Source organism: Hippichthys cyanospilos, chromosome 22 (genome assembly GCF_059441005.1).
Source record: "Hippichthys cyanospilos isolate Australia breed blue-spotted pipefish chromosome 22, RoL_Hcya_1.0, whole genome shotgun sequence".
Lineage (NCBI taxonomy): Eukaryota > Metazoa > Chordata > Actinopteri > Syngnathiformes > Syngnathidae > Hippichthys > Hippichthys cyanospilos.
In genome coordinates this window covers 5,095,517-5,118,940 of record NC_142390.1, presented here as the reverse complement: position 1 = coordinate 5,118,940, position 23,424 = coordinate 5,095,517, and the positions used below count along the sequence as shown (strand labels likewise).

Sequence of the window (23,424 nt, the reverse complement as noted above, 5' to 3'; positions counted from 1 at the left end):
AAAACTGTATTTTGCCTTCGATATATGATGAATGGGCACTTGCAGATAATGAAATTGACAGTAAACTAGCAAAATAATTGTCATCGTTCGCAATAACTGAAATATAGTCGATGCAAATAGTGACGTTTGTCCTTTGGGAGGCTCTTATTAGTTCCCACGAAAGAGTTTAACGCAAAACTCAAGGATAAGGTTTGAGCGATAGAGAGAGAAAAAAACATTTTCAGAAAATGTTTTTAAATCTCTAGCATAGGCAACGTAAAATGTCTGCCCCGTTGCCACTTTTTCTTCCTCTGACTGAAATGGCAGTTCGTAATGTACAAGCACAACACTGCTGTCTACCGGACTGGAATGCTTGTCATTTTTTTTTTTAGGTTATTGCGACAGCCAACAAACGTATTTTATTATTTCGCCACACACAAAACAAGAAATCGCCATTTTTTATTTGAGAGATGACTCCAAAACTTTATACGATTTTCTTTTAATTTCGCACATTACGTCAATCTCCAATGCAATCCTTACCACTGCCCACTTTTGTAAGGTGACAGGATGAAACTCTAACTCTAACGGATTCGTTGGCTGGATTAACTACTATAACAAGTATTCAAAATAATATCTAAAAGTAAAAGTAGTCTACAAAAGTACAACCTTCTTTCAGAGTGGTAAATCTTTTAGCAAACTTTCCAAATAAGCGATTTAGGTAGTTAAAACGCATATATAACATGCCATATTAAAAAAAAAGTGCATTATAAACACGAGGCAGGTTTCCCTAATGTCACATTCGCCAATACAAAAGTGGACTGCACTTGTGCGCACTCTCGTCTGGTTTATTTCACACTTAATGAAGCATGGAACAACAGACGCCGGTGAAAATGACATCTGATGGAGTTCGATCATGTCCTTGGTCATATTTGTGAGTATTGTCGTCAGGAACAGTAGTTTGGCCCCCTACCACATTTTGGCTCGTAATCCTCTTTGGGAAATGAAGCGCGCTCACATGACAAACACAGAAACAGACTTTGCATAAATTTTGACTTTAGTCCCTTTGTCCCCTTTTTAGCTCACAATGGCCGCTAACCGTTATGCGTTAGTAGTCAACACTGTTTCGTAAAACAAGTTTAGAACACTTCCCAAATGAATGTTGGTAGTTTATAAGAATAACTATTTACAATCTGTCAAATGGAGCACACATACAAAGGACAATAATAGCGGTAGGTCCTGTCCCGGTTTTTCAACTAAACCTTTGGGTTAAATTTGAAACGTGTTTTGAAGGTGTCTCAGCTTAGCTCAGTTAGTTTTACTCGCGTGGAAGCATTCTTTGACGTTGTTCCTAAGTGATGCATAGTTCAAAATCAAGATGTCCCTCAAGAGTCCTTCTTCAATTTTCATTGAAAACGATGTCCCTCAGGGATGAGTACTTGAGCCCCTTTTGCTTTTGTCCACTCATCAAATTAACTAATACTTTTTCCCCTTAATCCTTTTCCTATTGAACTAGTGAAAGACACATTAGTACAATAGATTATATTGATTTCCCTTTCACGCAAATACATCTCCATGTCAAGGAAGCTGATGAGACTAACGATCTTGTGTGCTTTTCTCGGAGGAAGTCTTGGGAAAAGCTGGACTCAACAAATGAGTCCCACTTCTTTTTGTGTATATAACTCACTGCTGAGCTTTACCTTGCTAAACGTTTGAGTACAAAGATGAAAAAGTAGTAAACTCAGTGTTAGTACAAAGAGGGCAAAAAGGGGACGTGGACGAGTGCTCAAAACGGCAGGAAAATGGCGATTCTGTTTTCGGGGATGATCGAGGGGGAAAGAAAAAGTCAATGTCATTTAAAAAAAAAAAAAAAAAAGGCAGTAGGTACACGTTATAGAAGACCTGCAGAGATATCCATCAAAACTCAGAAGTCCCACGAAAGTAAAGTTCCTCGACTGGACGCCGAGTTTCAAGTAACATAAGCAGAAGGCAAGTATGCAGAGTGGCGGCGGCGGCGGCGAGGAAAAAAGGCGTTCTGTTGCATATATTCAAAAGAAAACACAAGAATCGATGACACTTTGTGGACGCGGGTGGGCGGACGGGATGCGAGGACGCTCATGGCTGGCGCACCGGTGTCGTCTCCAGCGAGTCCGAGCGATGTAGCGACGTCAGTTGGTCAGGGTGCTCGATGCGCGGAAGTAGGAAAGGAACTTGAAACACAGGCTGACTACAAAGTACCAGATGTTGCGAGCCATCTGCGAGCGGGCGATGAAGACCCTCCAGATGAACACCACCAGCACTGTGTTGAAGGTGTATCGGATGTTTCGCAATCTGCAAAACGGAATCACACATTCGCTGACAGCTACACAAAATCCATTTTAACTGAGAGCTGGCAGTGAATGAGTGAATAAAAACGTAAAAAAAAAACCAAAACATATTATATATATATATATATTATAAATCAAGAATTAGCATTAATTCATAATTTTAAAGGTTTATAAACACAGGACTGGATCAACTGGTGGGAGCAATGGCCAGTCACCTATGGAATGCGACCAGCAGAGGGCGCAACTAACTCAGGATAGCTGTTGCACATAAAAAAATAGTAAATATTCCTTGCAAAAACTATATTAAAAAAAATTTAAAAAATCAACACTTCCTACTGCCTCCATCACTGATGCATTCCTCCCTTGGTGCAACTTACTTCCTCAAGTGCTGCCTGGCGGCGGGAATGTCAGACATGTCCTCGTTCAAGACATACTTCTTGGTGCCTATGCAGTAGTTCTCAATGTACTCGGGCCAGTTGAGCTGGCGTACGTCAAAGTTGAACGTCTGAGAGACACACAGAAGAAAAGGATTTTCAAAATGTGTATGTATATATATATATGTATATATATATATATATATATATATATATATATATATATATATATATATATATATATTAGTGCTGTGAAGCTGTGAAGCCTACCTTGCGGTCCTCGGGGGTCATCTGCGCCATCAGCATGCTTATATTCTCAGAGTTCCACTCCCAGTCCTGGCTGCTGAAGTACTCCAACAGGCTGATGGCCTTGTGCAGCCGATTGAAGATGCGCATCATCCTGGATGAGGGCACCAGAGACGGGATGAGAAGCGCTCAAGCCGCATGGGTCTAGAGAGGACCCGGCGGCGTCTTACTGCGGCTTCTGGCCAGTGAGGCGCAGCACGAGGTCGTAGAGCAGCGCGGGGAACTTGTGGCTGACCAGGATCCAGTACTGGTAGATGAGATAGTTGGACGTGATGTTGGCGTTGGGCCGGCGGAAGGCCTGCTCCAGCGGGTTCCTCTTGAAGGATGACATCACGTGGTGCTCTGAGGAGGCGGCGCAAGAAAATGATGAGCGCTTGCTTCCAGCTGCCGGAGAAGGAGCCGCGCCGCCGCCGGCCGTTACATCACGGCACGCAACGGCGGGCCTCTGTTGCCGTGGCAACAGATCGGCAGATGAGCAGATGCGAGGGGACGACGGGCTGGAGGCCCTCCAAGATGCAAATGGAGTACATGGAACGCATGTGCGAGGGCAGGGGAGCCGCAATGCTAGCTGCGCTTTCTCTCATAGTGATGATGATGATGCCTAATCCCACCACTGGCCATCTGCTAACAATTCCAATGTGCATGCTTATCTGACAGGAAGCAGAAAAAAAAATGGAAGCCGGATATTCTGCCCCGGTAATCTGATACGTCTCTACGCTGGTTAGGGCATCCGAAGTATGACACGTGAGCCTTTTAGTCAACCGCCGGCCTCATTTTTAATTGGCCAGTTGGAAATTGTCCAAAAATTCACCTCCGGTCAAACGATAGGGAGGTCGCGACCCTTTTTTTTGCAACAGAGTTCAAGTCACTTGATTATGACTTTCTGCAGATACCGAGTCCCTATTCGATACTTCTGCAACGCAAGGAAGAAGGCGAAAAAAAAGCACGTTCCCCCTCTTTTAGTCTGGTAGTTTTTGAATACAACCTAATGATATTTTCCAAAATGGCTGTTCATCAGCTAACATCAGAAGGGCACCTGGGTTTGAAAGGACTTACCGATCTCGCCCCAGTGGAATGGGTTGATGCCGCCGGTCGTGCAGTTGTACACCAGAGCGGTTTTAGGTCTGCGGGGGGGGGGGGTAAGCAAACTTATTATGATGCGCCCCACTTGCAAAAGCGGGGATTGGCGGACTGACTCACTTGTGCACGGCCGTGTACCAGCCAGCCGCCAGCGTGAGGTTGATGACCACGTCTACGGGGATCAGGTCGGCCACGGCGTCGTTGTTGGCTCGCATGGTGCGCAGGATGCCCTTGCCGGCCTGGCGTGTACGCCACAACATTCTCGCATGCGTTTGTACGGTGCGTTCAAGGACGTCACAACTTACCGCGATAAAGACGCCGCTCGGCCCGTTGAAGTTGTCAATCCAACCCTGAGGAGCGCACGGGAGCTCAGTCAATGATGTTAACGCAGTCACGGGTGTGTGTGTGTGTGTGTTACGACAGGATCGTGTTACTTCCCGCGGCGGGAGAAGCAGCTGCCGTGATTGTCAATTAGACTCCATTAAAAATGCATCGGGAAGCGCCATCGAGAAGTGTCGCGTCTAATAACGTGTGCGAGGAAAAGATTTGGAACGCCTTTAAGCATTTGCGTTACGCTGACTAATTTTTGAATACATTTATCAATATACACTTTTTTCGTACAATTCCAACACAAAGCTCAGCGTGTCTCTGATAGCCAATAATAAATCAATATATTTAATATGCAGGAACATTTTTGTTGTCGGAAACTATAGACTTATTTACATTTTACGTTTTCATTAAACCGGATGGCTACAAACTTTTTTTCAAGGCAGAGTTGACCGTGACATGTTTTTTTTTCTAGGCAGCCAATCAGAGGAAGGAACAACTTTGACATCATTACGGGTGTGAAATCAGACTTAAGACAAATAGTCTAAGTTACACTGATTATTCTGATGGCCTTGGACAGATTAGATGAGCATGGCGCCATGAAATCTGATTGGAGAAAAAAAAAAAAAAGTTTAGCAAGAGTTTAGACTAGAGTTGGCCAAACTTTTTCATCTGAGGGCCACATGTGGATAAGTAGAAACGCAAGGGCCCTGCAGTTTTTTTTTCTTACATCGTCTATATACATTTTAAAAAATGCTGCGTCTTGGCTTTTGATGAGGCGATTTAGATTTTTTTTTTCTCACACTTCTATTGCTGTCTACCATCAAACCTTTGAAATGAAGAGGAGTGCCAACAAAGTAAAAGACGCCCTTCCTCCTGTCAAATCAGTCCTCTCGGGAAACCGCTACTCATAACAACACATCAAACCTTTGAAATGAAGTGGAGTGCCAACAAAGTAAAAGACGCCCTTCCTCCTGTCAAATCAGTCCTCTCGGGAAACCGCTACTCAGAACAACAGTTCCTCCCACGGGTCGGTTATGTACTACAACGTTTCTTGCAGAACATGCAAGGAAGTCTTCTAAATGCATAAAAGAAGGAAAATAACAGTTTGGGAGTGTTTAGGCTGCGAAATGAACATTTTAGCATCGTTGAAAGCTCCCAAAAGTTGAATTTCCATAAGACGAGGCCTTCGGTTTTTTGTTTGTCGGAGAAATTTGGAAAAAAAACAAACAGGCACCACTCCACTGTAAAATTAGCATTTTCACCGAGTGGTCCCTTCTAATTGGCATGGAAATGTGGATGGCGAGCCACAAACGGCGGTTTTGGGCAAGACGGGTTTAGCCGACGCGACAAATTAGCTTTCGCGATCTCCACTAGCGTCTTCTCCCCTGCAAGCGTGGAGAGAATCCCGCCTCGCGAGCGTAATCCCGACGGCAGACGGGCGGGAGCGCCTTGGCGGCCGACGCAGAAGATGTCTGGTCGGATGAAAGCTGCTTAAGCGTCTTCTCGGGCGGCCCCGGCGTGAACTCTCGCCGCCGCGGCCCGGCCGGTGGCAATTAAAGGCGTAATCCTCCGCCACTTAAGATAAAAGGCGGCGGGGAGGTGCGCGGGATCAGCTGACGGATCCGCGCGGCGCCGAATGGGCTCACCGGGAAGGGTTCCTGCCAGCTGGCCCCCACGATGGACGGGCGGATGATGCCGATGCGGAGCTTGTCCTGCTCCTGCTGCACCACGTACTCGGCCAGCGCCTTGGTGTACGTGTACGTGTTGGGTCGCTTCCCGATCAGCCGCGGCGTGATGTCCTGCACGATGCTGTCGTCCATCCACCTCAAAGCAAACATCGGAGATGGTTCTTTACAACAATGTGATTTTGCACAAATGTAACTGGCGGTTTTGTAGATTCCATTTTCTGTTTCCGGTGACATTTACCTTATTTTCCGCACTATAAGGCGCACCTAAAACCTTAATTTTTTTTTTTAAAAAGTTGATGGTGCGCCTTATAATCAGGCGCGCCTTATATATGGATCAATATTGAGATTGTTAGATGGGGAATGAAGTGATAAAGTAAACTTTACCTGTTTCTTTTGTGTGTTTACAGTTGAACAAGGTTGCTCATATTGACATTGACTTATTATGCTATTGAGAGTTATTATTTGAGTTATTATTGTTATTACTTTGAGTATTACTATATTGTGATTGAAATAGTTTTAAAATATCTCATTAATCGAGGGTGCGTCTTATAATCTGGTGCGCCTTATATAGGGAAAAGGGTTTTAAATATGTCGTTAATTGAGGGTGCGCCTTATAGTGCAGAAAATCCGGTACTTTTTGGTCTTTTTAGTTGTATATTTTTCACATTTTCTTTGATTCATATTCATTTGTGGCGGTAGAATGATTTATTTCTACTTTATGGAATTGAGCTGAGCATTTCTGGTCCATATTACTTTGGAAGATTTAATTTTTTGGGGGGGTAATTTTACTTGATGACCTTATTCATTAGCAGTTCAGTAAAAATAGATCTTTGACGTCAATAGTCGTCAATGGGAGGGAATGAGTTAATCTTAATTTTGAAATGAATTAAACAGGTCACCTTTCAAATGAGTAAATAAAAAAGGTATGAATTGACCCTAGCGACGGAGAACGACCTGAAATTTCCCGGCGACTCACTCGAGCGCCTCGATGAGCTTGCGTGGCTCGACGGGCGGCGGGTAGATGACCTCGTCGATGTGCTTGCGGTTGCAGTTTGCATAGGCGGTGGAGATGTGGATGAAGGCCTCCAGGTAGGGCATGCGCTGCGCCAGGCCCAGGAGCTGCTGCGTGGCGATCACATTGAGCTGCACGGCGTGCCTGGCCAAAGCGGGGACAGGAAGCGGCGCTCAGGTGGGGGCGACCTCTCGCTAACATTCACACTTCCTCCTCTATTGTCGTCGGCGGCGGCGGGAAATATTTACTTGAGCGGCTCATCGAAGCGGATGGTGGCGGCGCAGTGGAAGATGATGTTGACGCAGGCGGCCAGCTTGTCGCCGTCCTCGGGGCTGATGGCCAGGCCCGGTTGCGTCAGCTCGCTGCTGACGGGTACGATCTTCCGGCGGAAGTCCGGATCGTCCTCCCGGACGCGGTCGAAGAGCTGCGAGACAAGAGGCGTGGCTTAGGCCGGTGGTTCTCAATGGGGTCTCAATTTGGGGTAAAAATCAAAAAATACATATTTTTGTTCTTTTCATGCTATTACATATTGAATCGGGAATGTATTCAAGACTCCTCAATGAATTCAACCATTTTGATATATCTTATGTCAAATAGACACAAGTAATCCACGTCATCAAAGAGCTTGATTATTTAATGTTTGGCAGAAACCTGTTTGGGAAAAACTGATCCAGTTTCTGATGAGGAAGCGTGCGATTTGCAATGTTTATTTTGTAAACGGCAGTCTGGCTGTCAGTCAAAATGATGTGCTGGTGAATAAAAACTTGTTTGGCTGAAATTATATTGTCTCGTTTCCCTCCCGCCTCGGGTCCCTTCTGAACGTTTCTTATTTTCCCTAGATGGTGTTTTTGAGTTCCTTCCTCTTCGGATGCTTCCACGGGAAGCCGCAATTAATGGCGGCTCGTGCCAATTGGCCTCTCAACTAGCCGCGCAGATTATCGGGTATACAAAACGTGCAAATACCATCCGGAACGGCACCTGTTTACGCTTCTGCGGGCATTCCAACACGCGGCGTGGGATTAGAGCGCGCACACTCGGCCGGCCCCTCCTGCCTGATAAATACTTCTATTCTTTTTGTAATCAGCGTGCCGCAAAGCCATCGGAGAGAAGCAAAGGGAGAAATGCTCGCTCCCCGCTGAGGCGGAGCAGCTTTTAGCTGCTGGTGCGCCGCATCCGCCTCCCGCCGCGCCGTAGTAAGGCCTGGAAACACGGCTGGGCAGCGTGCAAACCAGGGGGAGGGGTGGGCATTTTCTGCGCTAAGAATTACGCAATGCTAACGTTACGACCAGGCGAGCCGGCAGCTGGCACTGAGGAGGCGGGGCCTTGTTGCGTTGAAATGCTTCCAAAAAAGCAGCGCCTGCAACTACTCACTAGATTTTGTATTGGCTTGTGAATTGCCTAGTTTTACTTTGTATATTTGTATTAATTCATCATTTATTGTCTTGTTTATTTCTTTAGCCGTTTCACCACAGCACTTTGTACGCAGCAATGGCTGTTTTAAAGTGCTGTAGAGTTGAGAGATGGAATTTTTTTTTCAGGGTTCATACTGATTATGCTTAATCAAGGAGTCCAAATGTACGTACGTAAAAATGTATCGCATAAATGTGCACACACACACATAATATATATCTATATCCGGTCAAGAGAAAGCCACTTGTCAAATTCTGTCGACCTCGAGATGATTGCGAGGTTATCGGGGTCAGGCGTCAACGGCGGGCTTTGTGTAAGATGCTGCCGCTGCGAGACCAACAACGGTCTCTTTGGTGCCAGTCGCTGATAAACAAAAGTGCCACACAGTTGCCCCTGCAGTCTTGCGCTCACTCACTACAGCCTTCAAGGTCAAGATTCTGAAGAAGAACCATTTGTTCTTTCTGTGTACTGGATTTTTTAATGACTAGCAGAGCATTAAATCTCTGCCACCAGACACTCACGACGCTCCGGTTTCAGCTGGGACACCCGAGACGGCGTCGAAGCGGTCTTAGGAACCGTAGATCCCTCGTGGCGATTGTTACATAACTTTCCCGTCGTCGCGCCTAAGTGCCGAAGCCGGTCGGGGTTAAGTGGCCATGGCTTATCGCACCCAAGATGTTTGATTTTGATGCGGCGCTCAAAGGTCGCCACCTTGGAAGTTACGACAGTAATGTATAGTGACATATTACGCTAGGACTGGTTCAGGCCTACCACGATGTAACCGAGAGGGCCAGCAACGCCGTCGGAACCTTAAGAACCTGCCTTGTGCCAATTTGTTTCAGGAAGCGGAGATAATTTGCGGCCTAATTATACGGAAAGGCGCCCGGTTCCCCTTTGCCGTCTCCCCAGGGAGTCGTCACATGCAACAGGATCCGCATCAGGTGCAGCTCGGCAGCGCAGGCATCCGGGAAGCTTTTAAAGGCGGCTAAACTCTTAAGGATGACATCATCTTTGGCCGAGACTGGAAAGCACTTGATTGGACGGGGCGCGGGAACGATCCGTGGAACGCTTTCGTAAATTTCAAAGTCTGTACTACAACTGTCGCTATCTTACTAGAATCAATTTGTTTATTACGTATTGATTAGATCAGATCAAATTTAACTTTGAATTAAAGTGTATTGCAAAATCACCCCCCCCCCCCCATTAGTGTTTATTAAACAATGATTTTGGACTGTTTAGAGTGGGGAAAAACAACAACTAAACATGAGACGGGTTGAAAATGTCTCATTTTGATCAAATGTAAGAGATAATCTGCTTTCGGGACAATCAATAACTCAAGTAATTCTGACTGGTCTCCGTGTAAACGACAAATTACTATAATATTGTTTTAATTTTTCTTGTTTTATTGGCCAAATAATTGGTAAATTACATTTTTTTCCTCTAAAATGAATAAGGGATTCTTAAAAATGAACCAATGAAGGGATATAATACTTTGGGAGTGTTTAGGATGAGTAATCAACGAGTACCGTATTTTCCGCACTATAAGGCGCACCGGATTATAAGGCGCACCCTCAATTAATGACATATTTTAAAACTTTTTCATATACAAAGCGCACCGGATTATAAGGCGCACCCTCAATTAATGACACATTTTCAAACTTTTTCCATATATAAGGCACACCGGATTATAAGGCGCACCCTCAATTAATGACATGTTTTCAAACTTTTTCAATCACAATATAGTAATACTCAAAGTAATAACAATAATAACACAAATAATAACTAAACTCTCAATGTCAATATGAGCGACCTTGTTCAACTGAAAAGAAAATGATAAATCTTACTTTATCAGTTCATTCCCCATCTACCAATCTCAATGTTGATCCATATATAAGGCGCACCAGATTATAAGGCGCACCATAGGCTTTAAAAAAAAAAAAAAAATCAAGGCTTTTACGTGCGGAAAATACGGTCATTGACGGCCCCTTAAAATGACATTTGCTGAGACCCGCAGAAACGCCGTTCAGATCTTCCATTCGAGAAGCACCGGTTTAGTTTTACTGGCACGTCTCATACAGGGACGGCCTTTGTCTCTCCTACGACAATTTATTGCATAGTTGGCTTGATTGCGCCCGCTATGTAAAGCCTTCCTGCGAGATTCCGGCTCCCCTACCAACGCGGCGGCAGGGATTGCAGCGTGGAGTGGGCGAGAGAAAAGCATTCCACAAAGCAAAGAGAACAGACCCAGCGTGGCCGCACGCCGCCTCCGTCGAGCGGCCGACGGGAGGCGCGCCGAAGCACAACGGGACGCCGGCTCCGGAGCGCCGTCGGGATCCGCGAGCGAGCAACGGGCGCCAAGTAGGGAAACTCGACTTGCTCGCTAATCCGGCACGCTCGGTCAAAGGTGGCGGTTTAACGTACCTGCGCGGCGCCGTTTTGTCTTGACAAAAAGAGCGCACGCGTAACCGACGTTGGTAAAAATAGACATCAAAGCGGAGACGTCTGACAGTTTGAGGCCGCGGGCCCACCCTGTCCCACGTCATTCCCGGACTTTGATGAGTCACGATTTGCCACCCTGCGCACTCCTCCGCTGACTGACCACCTGGCTGACCTTTCTTTCCTAGAAGAGACTCTTGAAATAATCAGTCGCCACGGCAGCGGTTGGTGATCAGCGCTGACGAGGCACTCGAAGACATTTTTAGATTCCGCATCCGTATCGTTTCATTTTCATGATGTTTTGAATGATATTTGGAATCAACTTCTGCGAGTGCGCTTCAGTGGGTTTTTCAGAGACGGGGAAATCCAGGGAATACATGTATCTTGATGTCGTATTTTTCGGACTGCGAAAAACGGAAGTGGACAGAGAATCTATTTTTGTCATGTATAGGCTGGAACGGATTATAAGAAACAAGTTGTGACCTCATTTTTGCAGAGAGATGTTACATCAAACTTTTTTTTTTCTTTTTGTTATGACTATAACTGCTTGGTTATAGCAACGAAAGAGCCACTACCTTCGCTGACACCCGCCAAGCTCGCTCCTGCGTATGAGGGGCTTGAATGGCATGGGAGCACAAATCGTTTTGGTTTTCAAATTAAGAGCAAATGGACTGGAACATGAAGCAACTCACTGCAAAATTGTGACTCGATGAATGAAAATTTTAGTGGTTATTAGGGACATATTTTTCCAGCAGATTTTCCAGCTCCTTCCCCCCCCCTAAACACAAGTTTGCGTGAAAACTCAAAATGTTCTAACACCATATTAACCAGACGATGGGCGGCCAATCATCACCCGGCCCGCCGTAAAATTTTCCATTCGGTCAGTGAGCGTCGGGAGTATCTTTGGAAGGACGGGCGGGCTCACCTTGCACTTCATCATGTCGTCCACCCTCTGCTGCATGGACTGTCCGGCTTTGGGTCGCACCAGCAGGAAGAGCGCCCGCACCTCCGGGCAGCACCGCAGCAGCTTCTCCACCAGAACCTTGCCCATGAAGCCCGTGGCCCCCGTGATCAGCACGTTCTTGCCGGCGTAGTATTGGGCCACCGAGATCTCCGACGGTCTCCCCCGCAGGTCCGCTTGCTCCCCCGCGGGGTCCCGGTCTTCACGCCCATCCTGCGCGCGGGAGAGTAACATGGAGCCACGATCAAACACCGAGACGGTCCGGGTGCTCGTCGCGTGCTTCGCCAGCCGTTTTCCGCCGGTTCCGCTCGCGATGCGAATATGGCGAGACCCGACCCAGATGCGCCTCTCCCCGTCGTCTCCCGGTGACACGCGATGCGCCCCGGCCCCGCCCCCCCCCGCCGCCGCTTAATTAGATCATATCCCGCTCAATGGCGGCGAGTAATGGAGCGTGCGCCATTATTTGGGCCAACTCAATATGATAAATCAGGCGGTGGCAGGCGGCCAAGTACACCTCGGAACCGATCCACCTCAAGTGCCAGTTAGGGTTAACGCGGTGAATGTTTAAACACGCGTTCCATAAAAAGTCCATAAAAGTGGCAACTTCGTCCCCGCGTCACGAGATGTTCCTTCGACCGATCGGAGAACAGGGACGGAATCAGAAGATTGTCTGTCCCAATCTTCCGAGTCATCGCCGTTAATGCTTCCTGCCATGAATGCTTAATAAGCGGTTGACAAATGCTAACCGTGTGCAAAGTTTTAGCGACTAGTCGCTAGCTCAAGCAGGGCTGCTGCAATTAACGAATAATTTAAACAGACAGATTAATCGAGTCGCCTTTGAAACAAGCGCGTTTTAATTTTGTGGACAGAAATAACGTTATTTGTACAAAATAAATATTGTCCAAATTTTGGACCATATAAAACCATGACAATTACAAATTTTGAGATGAATTTGAACAGGGTTTACGACATTGATTTTCCTGCGATTTTTGCAATATTCCCTTGAGCGACGGTCAAACTATGTTAGCAAACAGAAAATTCTTTGTTGTTGTGTTTCACCTCGAGACAGTAGGTGGCGGTAGAGGCCAGTTAATGGCCATGTTTTAGTGTCGACACGTCACAGGAAAAAAAGATCTTCACAAATAACTATTAAAGGGCCTTTGAGTATTCACAAAACTAGGGGAAAACGCAAGGTATATAATTCGCAAAGTCTGTGCACAAGGGTAAATTCGGCTTGTGGCGGAACCCAAACTCTCCTGAGACGAGCGCTGGCGACAAAACAAAACAATGCTGCGTTTGCTTGCTAGTGGCCTGCAGGTATTGAACGACAGCCCGTCTTTGGAAGGCTGTGCTTGATTTATCCTCCGCTGAACCTTGCACAAATCTAAATAAATACCCAGGCCGTCCGACAGACTATTCCCAGTGGACGTGAGGACCCGCCTGGGGCCGGGCGGCAGGAATTCGCCAGGGATTAGCACCTGAACAGAACATGGCGCTGCAGCACCCGCTTTAAAGGTCTCAAATCGAGCGGGCCACTGCCAGCGGTTCCAAGTTCCGCCGTCGAGTAAAATCTTGAGGATTCGGACTCGGAGATCTTCCTCCGGAGATGGCTCGGGTTCCACGTTAGCGGAAGAGCGTGCGTGCGGGGGCCAAGGCCCGGCTCGACAGATGCGCTCGGACTGAGAGCATTACGGACGGACAAAAGCTGGCCGGAGCGGCGGCGCGAAAGGGGAAAATAGAAGGCTCGCACGATCGCGTTAGTGCGCTTGAAAGCTGGCGGCCCGGTTGAAGGGAAGTCGCTTATCCGACGGGGAGGGGCGGAGCGGGCGCTTTGAGATAGACGAATGCTAACCCGGGCTGACGGGAGCGAGCGTGACGTGGATGCGGAGGAGAAAAACAGATTGCTTTTAGTGAGGGATGGGCCTCGCGTTATCATTAGCTGTGTGGCGTCTCGGCACAAATGCGGCGCACTGCCGCTTGCGACCAGCGGGGGTGCTGTCATCTAGATTGTGGTCAAAAGAAAAATTCCAGAAGTCAACAAACTGAAGCCCTAATGCGTCACCGTTCGCATTTTGGACTCACATATGAACTCATTTCAATCTAAAGACATTGGTTTACTTTTCTTTTCTTTTTTAACAAATCCAGGGATTATAATGTATGTTTTTTCAATTTGCTCTCAAGAGTTTGGATGGTCTAAAAATGGCTGGTTCGCCTAAACGAATGAAGTTCTGAGGCAGTGGTAGCATGAGATGATTTCGGAATGTAAAGTATAAAACTGAGCTGCATTTTTTGTATTTTGATGTATATAATATAGAACATTTAACAGATAATTTTAAGTTTTCATTTTCTCATAAAAAAAAAAAAAAAAATTAAACTAATGGACTTGCGCAGCAAATGCCAATCTCTTGTTGGGAAAATGTCCGCTTCCATAGCACTTCCTGTTAACAACACGGCAAGACGCACAGCGGACATAATGTCGGAGCGTCTGTAATTACACCTGCCTCCCTGCCCGAGAAATCTACACTAGCCCAGTCAAAAGGTCGACAAGGAGAAACTGATGTTTAATTTCTTAAAAGGACCTTTTTGGTTTTCAACTTCCTTTTTGTGTATTGTTTCTCACGCAGACCTTTCACCGAATTTTGACCAAGACCATTTTGAACGCGCTAAATAAATCACCACGGCATAATGCCCTCACGCGTGAGGTGAGCGACTGCATAACAATGAGCACACTCACGCACGGAGCTGCTGTTGGCCACAGCTCACATTCACGAATCACCCCACAAGGCCCCGCTTCTTAAAGAAACCACATTTTTGAGTCCATATCTGTTAAAGCGGCGCGGCCCTCTGACATCATCATCCCGCTGCCAGTTGAACAAATCTTAGGCTAACAAACACGACTTCACCATCTTGGCCAAGACTTTGCGTGCTATAATTAGGCACTCTAGGCAATGCGTGTCTATACATTAGCATGGTTCAAATTGAGGTTCATGCACAGGCCTGGATGGCAGCCAGTGAGTGTGACGCTCTCCATCACTGGCCGGTGACATGCTATTAACGCCGCACCCTTCTACTCCGGGGTTCAATGTCACGTCACCCATGTAGCGCCCCTTTCTGGTTATTAAAAGCATATACGCAAGGTGACCGGTGGATATTCATTTGCCACATGGAAAGAATTTTACTTCATATTTTCATATTTCCGCTTTACATAAAAGTCTTTGAAAGAATTATATTTGATTCTAAAGAGAACATTCTAATGATACGCAAAGCAGAGGTTACATAAGCATATTAACATAAGAAAGGCCACATCATTCTTTTTTTTATTATTTACACGAAATAATCCGGTTCGACGTTCATCAAGGCAGAGGTTAGTAAATAGAAAGCTTCCGGTTTGCTCAGAGATTACGAGTGATGACGAAATGATGAATACCACAAGAACGCTTCGCCTGCATTATTATAAATATTATCCTTGAAATGATCATTTCCAGTCGTAGTTCCAAAAGATACTGTATATGAATTATCGGATTTTTTTTTTTCAAAAAAAGGAACGCGACTTTGAGACGTCAGGAATTCGCTAACCGGGTAGCCGGCAAACTAAGTTTCAAATAAGAAATTTGACCGAATTTGGAGCTTGAGTGAGTTATTTATGCAAAGATTAAAAACCTTGAAATGAAACGATATCGCCCAAACGCCACGTTGCGTAAATTTCATTGTGAAGGCCACCGCCGTCGCTTCCGGTATGCTCGGGGCTAACGGCTGCGAGCTAAGCGCCGGCGACTGGTTGCCTCTCGCATTGGCCGTCGCTCAACCGTCAAAGGCGGATACGGGCGGCTCCGCGTCCGCCCCTTGCTCCCCGGACCCTCAATGATCGTTAAAACGGTTTGGGGTGTTTACGCGGATCTTTTTAACGGCTTAAATCGCTCCACGAGCCGCGTGGTAATCTCGCTCCAACCACGCAGCTGACAAAAAAAAACAAAACGAAGATGCTCAAGGGTGTGGAGGCAACGTCGCCGCTCCGTCTCTCCCCAAGCCGGCCCCCGAACGGAAAAAAAATCACCCGATTCCACGGTTTCTTACCGAAGCCATGAGCGCCGAGCTTGCTTGCGTGCTTCGCGCCTGTCAAAAGAGGCAGTGCGGTGCGGCAGCTGCGGTCTCTCTGCCTCCTCCCACCGGCCGCCCCCCTCGACTGACTCGGATGCTCCCAGATCGTCGCGGAGGAAAAAAAAAAAAAAAAACCCTCCGGCTGGCCCCAACTAAGACAAATGTGGGAGCCGCCCGCCCAGCTCGGCGTTGAATGATCGGGTACAGGAACTGTCACCCCACCCGTGGCCCCACCCCTCGCCGAGACCAAATGCCGTTGAGATTTCCGCCGAGTGGCGGAGAACTTCTCGTTATGGACGCAAGGAGGCGTTTCTTGAAAACCAAAAACAATTCATGCGCCTTAAATGTTCGCGTTGATCAATTCGGCTTGTGAAAAATACAAAATGGACCCACGCAGATGATAATACAACTGAAATAATGTTTAGTTTAATAGTAAATGATAGCTGCCTGCAGGTTCTTTTTGCATTACAAAAATACTTTAAATGTCGGACATAACTTGCCACAAACAGCTGCAGGTTATTTAATATTCCCGATAGTTACATCGGTTCTTGGAGTGGGTTATTTTTTATCTTGTAAGGGTAATTTCGTTCTATTGATATAGTTTATTCATATTATTCAGTCACCAACCGGTGCAGCGATTCTGTATTCATACATCCGTGCAACGACAATAGAGACATTCCATTCTATTCTTTTCTAACACTATTTGGGTCAAATTATTTTCAATTATCCTTGGCTGGGATGAAAAAAAAAAAACCCACGTCATTTCTTTTATATTTTTGTTTTTCAAGAGTCCAGACATTCATACCCAGGGACTGTACTTCCTTATACTGTTTAGGTGTGTATATTTGTTCAGGTTTTTAGCTAAAGGGCTGGTATTAAATGAATCAATTGTTGGATTTCAGGAACTACTTCATAAAGAGAACCGAGTTACTTTAATACTTAAAATAATCAATTACTTTAGTACTTAATTACCTAAAATATTCGATTACTATTAGACCGTCCTTTGACGACACACGTAAAAATATGTCTTTGGGATTGAATGAGTTGCATTAAATTAAACAATCGTTCATACAGTATTGAGAAAAGCTTCCTCGATAAGGGAGGAAAAGATCCTCAAATGGCAGAACAGGCTGAGCAGCAGCACCGTCTGGAGAATGTCAAGTATGCGTGTACACTATGTGAAGGCATGTGTCTATACTGAGCAGACCCTATTAAGATAACCTACAATTCAAACGAGTCTTTTTTTTTTGCGCACAGAACCTGTCACCTCTGCAAATGACGTCTGCGATTTTACCGCGTTTGACACCGGTGAAAAATCTCAAGATTCAACGAGCGAACGGATTAAGAGTTAAAGATGCAAAAGTGAACATAAAAGGGAAATATTCACGCTTGCTTTGTGCTTCCTCAATGGGCTGTTCATTCCCGTAAAACAAGTCCTGTGAGTCACTTCAACGTGACGCGTTTTTACTTATGTGACGTTAAACTAGTTGTGGATTAATAATCTTTTGATTGCAATGCGCGAATGTAACAGGTTTCTCATTATTAGTTCAAAGCAGTCAAAATAGTGGCCGCGAGCTATTTTAAACAGCTCCCATGCGACTCTTTTATTTAATCAACCAGAATGGAAAGGGAGTACGAAGCAAAAAAAAAAAAAACAGAAGTAGAAAGAGCGCCCGATGTCGAGAAAGTCTTACATCCATTGCACAAGACAAAAACGCCTTTGAAATAAAAATTACTAGTACTTTACAAATACTACTGATAAAAAGTTAAACGTGAAGACAAGCGGTTGAAAAATGTGCCAACACCGCCCTCCAGCGGACATTTAGGGAAATAAGATGACAGCAAACTTTAGCGCGCCCTCGCGTGGACTAAAGTGGACACTACAGTCATTCAAACGTTTATCCAATAACCGGTTATATTCGATTAAACAATTAATGATGAAACATGGCGTATGGGTGACCACAAACGCTGCTATTTGGTCCCTGGTTAATTTGGTTTATAAAAAAAAAAAACAAAAAGAATACCTTTATTTCGATTTTCCATTGATGAGTAAGTTTGCCATGTCGGGGCACAATAACTTTGCGCATCCCTTTTTTGTTGTTGTGTCAATGTCTTATTTTATTCATTAGAGTATTATCCAAGATTTCTGGGGGGGAAAAAAAAACAAGTTAATATCTTCATAGTGCTGCATTTCTCATCATAAAAATAGTTTCTCCACATACCTTCATTTCTTGGTGATCACCATAGAACACAGTCATGTTTTTTTCTTTTTTATGTTTTACACTCCACAGTGGTTCTGATCTGAGTGTCATCACAACACACAAACACACACACGCTCACGCACGCACGCACATTTTGGTTTTTTGTTGCACAACAGAGGTGATGAAAAAGACGCTTCCACGTTGTGCTTGGCTGTCCCTCGTCGCCGTGGCGACCGAGAGGACGACGAAAACACTTGTCGGCGCTACGGACGCGATTGTACAAAAAAATGCACAAGGGCCAAGTCATCCTGGCACACTTAAGGACCCGCGGGACTTAAAAGCACGCGCGAGCCCGCGACATTATGGGATTCACAGTACGTCATTGTATGGTCGTCGTGGTTACTAGCAGCCTTTGTAGAAACATCGTAGCTCCGCCCCTCACTCCTTCTTAAGGCACTCCATGCCCTCCTCGCCGTGGTTTCTCAGCCGCGTTTGTACGCCGATTGCCGTTAGGCCCACGCAGTCCGGTTAAGGCAAAGTCCGAGAAAGTCGAGCCCGTCGTGTCCCGGCTGTTGTATGAAAAGCCGCATGCGATTCGATTTGCCTCTGCTGAGTTGAAGCGGTTGAGCGTCCGGTCTTTTAAGGTGGAGGGTGTCCCAATAATTTAGTCCGAAGTGGAATAAATAAAAGGAGGAGGAGTTGGAGGGGCGCTTCCGGGTTCCTCGGCGGGTCGATCCGTTATCTGGTCGACGTTCCCGCCCGCAGCGTGCCGAGAAGCTTGTCCGACCCGGGGATCTTCCAGGGCCCCGGAGAGACGGCGGGCTTCCTGGCCGCCGATTCCCGCCCGGGGTCCGGGCCCGGCCCGCTCTTCCCGTCGGCATGCACGGCGGGGGTTTCTCCGCCAGTTCTCTCGGTGGAGCGTCCCGGCGCGGCTCGGCGCTCCTCGCCCGCGCGGGCGGACCGGCCGCCGTCGCTCCCGCCGCCCGCCGCCGAAAGGCTGTCGAGCGGCGCCGCTACTTCCGGCAGGCTTGGAGAGGCTGAAGGCCGAGCGTCCCAAGAGGCGCCATCGTCTGGAGGGAGGTAACGGCGGGGTGAGGATTGGCCAAAAAGAGCGCAACGGCGCCACGGACGCATGCCACTGCAACACCGGGAGTGCCGTATAAAACAAAAAACATGCCACAGAGAAGCACTTTGAAGTCGCCATCGAAACACATCTTGCATATGCAACAAAATGGCTGTGATTTTGAGAGCGTGTGGCTTTAAAAGGTGGGCGTGAGCTCAGATTAGCTGCTAATTGGCTAACCAATAGCCAAGCGACATACTGTCTTTTCAGGAAAATTCGTAAAAATTTCAGCTTGCTTTTTACACACACACACATATATATATATATATATATATATATATATATATATATATATATATATATTATATATATATATATATACATACATAGGGCTCAAATAAAAACGTGTGCAAAAGTATTGGGACACTTGACCATCACTTCTGGAATATGTCCAAGGGCAGATTGGCATTGGATGATCCAAAAATGAAGAATGAAAAAGTTCAAGGGAGAAATAATCATTTTAAATGGAGTCTAGAATGTGTGTCCCAATATTTGGGGGATTTTCTAGAGGCACAAAAAGACGCACAGGATGATGCAACAGCGCACCATTAGCACTCAAATGTAAAAAAAAAAAAGATTTGCATAACCTTTTGGTATGCAAATGTGTGAAAAAAAATCACACGAAAGCTTGTTTTCTAATACTAGTTGCCGTCAGGAATGTTAGGGAAACACACGAGACAAGAAGAGTGAGTGATGGGCGAGAAGTAGAAGATTTGGCTAGGTCACAAACCGTCTCCTTGGGGTGCCCCATGAGGACGAAATAGGGGGCGCCATGCGTGTCACTTTTCATGCACATGGAGTGAGCGGAAGATACCATTCCTAAAGAAGGGGGGGCGACAACCTAGAGCAATCAGTTAGTGACACCACGGCGGTTAGCGCTCGGACAGACGAGATTAGCCGCGAGCGCGCGGCGGTCCGCGTGATGTTAGCCAGGACGCCGCAAGGCGTGCGCCCACTCACCGTACTCGGGGACCTGTCCTGTGCCCCGCTTCAGGAGGAGGCGCACCCGCCTGCCGCCCGACTTGATCAGCTCGATGGCGCGCCCGTGGGTCATGTCCCGCGTGCTCTCGCCGTTGATCTCGATGATCTGGTCGCCCACCTACGGAACATTTTTGGTTTTTTTCCAATCAGCGCTACACACTTAAACTAGGGGAAAAAAAAAAGCAGTTTTTAGGAATCAACGAAGAGGTTCATCCGTTTACACCGCTGCTAAATCTGGATCAAATCCGGATTAAAAAAAATACGAATCCTGCATTTACACAAGGAATATGAGAATTGAAGCTTGCTAGAATTCCAAAAGAAATTTCATAGACAGCATTTTTTTTTTTTGTCTTCATGGTTATTTTTATCCTTATATTGTTATAGCTATTTTGGGGATTAAAAGAATGTGAACAGAATTCATTATTTATGTTTTATATTCATTTTAAATGATTTATTTATAAATAATTTGGAAAATTTTGTGTTAAATGTAATGCAAATATAATGAATTTATAGTGTAATAATATTATAATGAATTTTATTTACCATATATATATATATATATTTTTTTTTTTTTTTTTTTTAATGGGTTGGGCAAAGTCCTGCGGCGCCTACCCTCATCCTGCCGTTGCGTAGCGCCGGGCCGTCCTCGGCCAGCCTGAGGACGAAGAGGTCCATCTTGTACTCGCGACCGCCGCGGATGCTGAAGCCGAAACCCTTGACGCTCTTCTCCAGCTCCACCGTGAAGAAGTCAAAGTCCTGCGCCAGCTGAGAGGGAAGCGGCCGCGTCACAGTCGTCACAAACGCCCCCGGGAAAGAAGGCTCGGGTCGGCTCACCTGCACCGGCGGCACGCGGTAGTCCGGGATGGCGAACTGCGGCGCCCGGTAGTCCAAAAGGGGCGGGTGGCGGTAGTCCAACGTGGGAGGCTGGCGGTAGTCGGCCACCGGGGGGTGCCGGTAGTCCACGGGCGGCTGCCGGTAGTCGGTGAACGAAGGCTGCCGGATATCCGGTTTCACGTCCTGCCGGGCTTTCACCTCCGATCGGTAACTGGGGACACTTTGGAAAATCGCATGCCTTGAAAACCAAAACAAATTCCTTTCGATCAAAATTGCGCTTTTTACGCAGTTTTATCAAATCTGGATGTTGAGGCACATGCTTTTTGACCTGGGTAATTTTTAAGTCACCTATCATTAAACTAACGTAACTCTTAAGTCAGATTACTTTTAAAATAAAGAAAAAAAAAAAACGGTTACACACCTAACTTTTGAGTAAATCTTAAATCACAATATTTTGAGAGAAGTGCTTTTCGAATAAAAAAAGTGAAACAATAATAAATAAAAAAAATGTGACTTTATATTATATAAATATTTACAATTTTCCCTTAAAATGAATAAACATGTCTACCTGCCCTCATGGGGGTACGTCTGCGCGGGTGGTGCGGGCAGCTGATTGCGCACGGGGCTCTGCTGGGCTTTGGAGTCGGGCTGGCCCGACTCGCCGGCTCCCGGGCCGGGCGGCGGGCCGACCGCGGCGCCCGCCGGGCCGGGCTGCGTCTGCGCCAGGGGGCTCTGCTTCTCCGAAGCGGGCGCCGACGGCGGGTTGCTCACCTCCGCTACGAGCAAGCAATTCAACTTCTTCAAATCTCATAACTGCAATACTGGCAAAAAGCATCACAAACTACATTTCTTTAGAGATGTATTTTTTTGGAATACAGCCATGTTTTTTTTTATATTCAATTCTCATTATTTTATTGTAAATATTTGACACACAGGAGGTGATTTTGTTTTTTTTACATTTATCTCAAATAGCAAGAAAACGAATCATTTCAGAAATATTTTGAGGTTACTTTAATTACATGAAATAAAATATGTCAGTATAAAGATGTATAAAGTATTTAAAAAAAATATATTTACGTATGTTTGAATGAGAAAAAATATAAGTGGTCATGTAAATTTATGAAACAATTATTCAAATTTTTCTAAAAATAAATAAAAAGACAATGAATGAGCTTTCCATCCAAGCATGCATGTATATACGTGTTTATTTATTTTACTATATTTCTATATAATGTACCGTATTTTTTCCCAATATAAGGCGCACTTAAAAGCCTTAATTTTCTTTTAAAAAGCTGATGGTGCGCCTTATAATCGGGTGCGCCTTATATATGGATCAATATTGAGATTGGTAGATGGGGAATGAGGTGATAAAGTAAGCTTTACCTGTTTCTTTTGTGTGTTTACAGTTGAACAAGGTTGCTCATATTGACATTGAGTTATTACGCTATTGAGAGTTATTATTTGTTATTATTATTACTTTGAGTATCACTATATTGTGGTTGAAAAAGTTTGAAAATGTCATTAATTGAGGAGAGCGAGGAAAGCGCTTTGTTTGTCTGACCTTCCTGCGGGACGATGGTCAGCGTGACGCTGAGGCCGGCGTCCTTGATGAGCTTGACGATGTCGCCGTGCGGCATGTTGACGATGGACTGTCCGTTGACGGCCAGGATGCGGTCGCCCACCTTCATCTTGCCGCTGCGGTCGGCCGGGCTGCCCTCGATGATGCGCCCGATCTTGTGCGGCACGGCTGTCGGACGGCGGAGGCGCGGCGGCTTCAATTCCCGTCGCGATCGGTGGAAGGGCGTCCCGATACTCACGATTGGCGGCGGGCGCCTCGGGCCGGTTGAGCGAGCTGATGATGACGAAGCCGAAGCCTTCGCTCTCCTTGCGGTGGATGAGGACGTCGGTGGGCCGCGGCGCCCCGTCGGCCCGGTCGCTGCGCGGCGAGCTGTGCTGCGTGGACCCCGAGCCCGAGCGGCGCCCGTTCTCCTGACACGACTCGCCTGGGCGGGGAACTTTCGTCGGGATGTAGATTTTTTTTTTCCCGCCGCGAGCGATTTGTCAACAGACCTGCGGCCTGTCTCCGCCTCCTGACGACCATGTTGACTTGGCCGTTACGGGCGGCGGCGTGCATCAGGTCGATGACGTAGCGGTGCGGCTTGCCCACCACGGGGATCCCGTCCACCAAGAGGAGCTCGTCGCCGGGACGCAGACGCCCGTCCGCGTCCGCCGGGCTATTCTCGATGATGGCGCCGATTAGGATCTGTCGGGAAAAATGGGTCGTTAT

General features: G+C 46.4%; 2 protein-coding genes across 13 annotated transcripts in view; both read right to left on the bottom strand.

Annotated features, from left to right (window-relative positions):
* Positions 1–803: 803 nt before the first annotated feature.
* Positions 804–16,190, bottom strand: LOC148405593 (fatty acyl-CoA reductase 1). The gene is made up of 12 exons (XM_088406801.1): positions 15,975–16,190; positions 11,865–12,113; positions 7,342–7,517; positions 7,058–7,237; positions 6,040–6,217; positions 4,369–4,413; positions 4,184–4,302; positions 4,040–4,107; positions 3,154–3,325; positions 2,948–3,077; positions 2,681–2,808; positions 804–2,307 (listed from the first exon to the last, which is right to left on the bottom strand). The coding sequence occupies exons 1-12, from the start codon at positions 15,981–15,983 to the stop codon at positions 2,145–2,147; spliced, it is 1,617 nt and encodes a 538-aa protein (XP_088262927.1). The 5' UTR covers positions 15,984–16,190; the 3' UTR covers positions 804–2,144.
* Positions 16,191–16,495: 305 nt separating this feature from the next.
* Positions 16,496–23,424, bottom strand: part of magi2a (membrane associated guanylate kinase, WW and PDZ domain containing 2a) — a 63,702-nt gene continuing 56,773 nt past the window's right edge. For 2 of the 12 annotated variants that reach the window (XM_088406270.1, XM_088406271.1), the window contains 8 exons: positions 23,208–23,400; positions 22,955–23,140; positions 22,699–22,884; positions 21,706–21,913; positions 21,138–21,357; positions 20,916–21,068; positions 20,283–20,421; positions 16,500–19,269 (listed from right to left, as the gene is read on the bottom strand). In XM_088406270.1, the coding sequence (XP_088262396.1) occupies positions 18,938–19,269; positions 20,283–20,421; positions 20,916–21,068; positions 21,138–21,357; positions 21,706–21,913; positions 22,699–22,884; positions 22,955–23,140; positions 23,208–23,400 (1,617 nt within the window). In that variant the 3' untranslated portion in view covers positions 16,500–18,937. Of the gene's footprint in view, positions 20,164–20,282; positions 20,422–20,915; positions 21,069–21,137; positions 21,358–21,705; positions 21,914–22,698; positions 22,885–22,954; positions 23,141–23,207; positions 23,401–23,424 lie in introns of all 12 variants that reach the window. The other 10 variants (XM_088406275.1, XM_088406276.1, XM_088406268.1 and 7 more) reach the window with 8 other exon arrangements.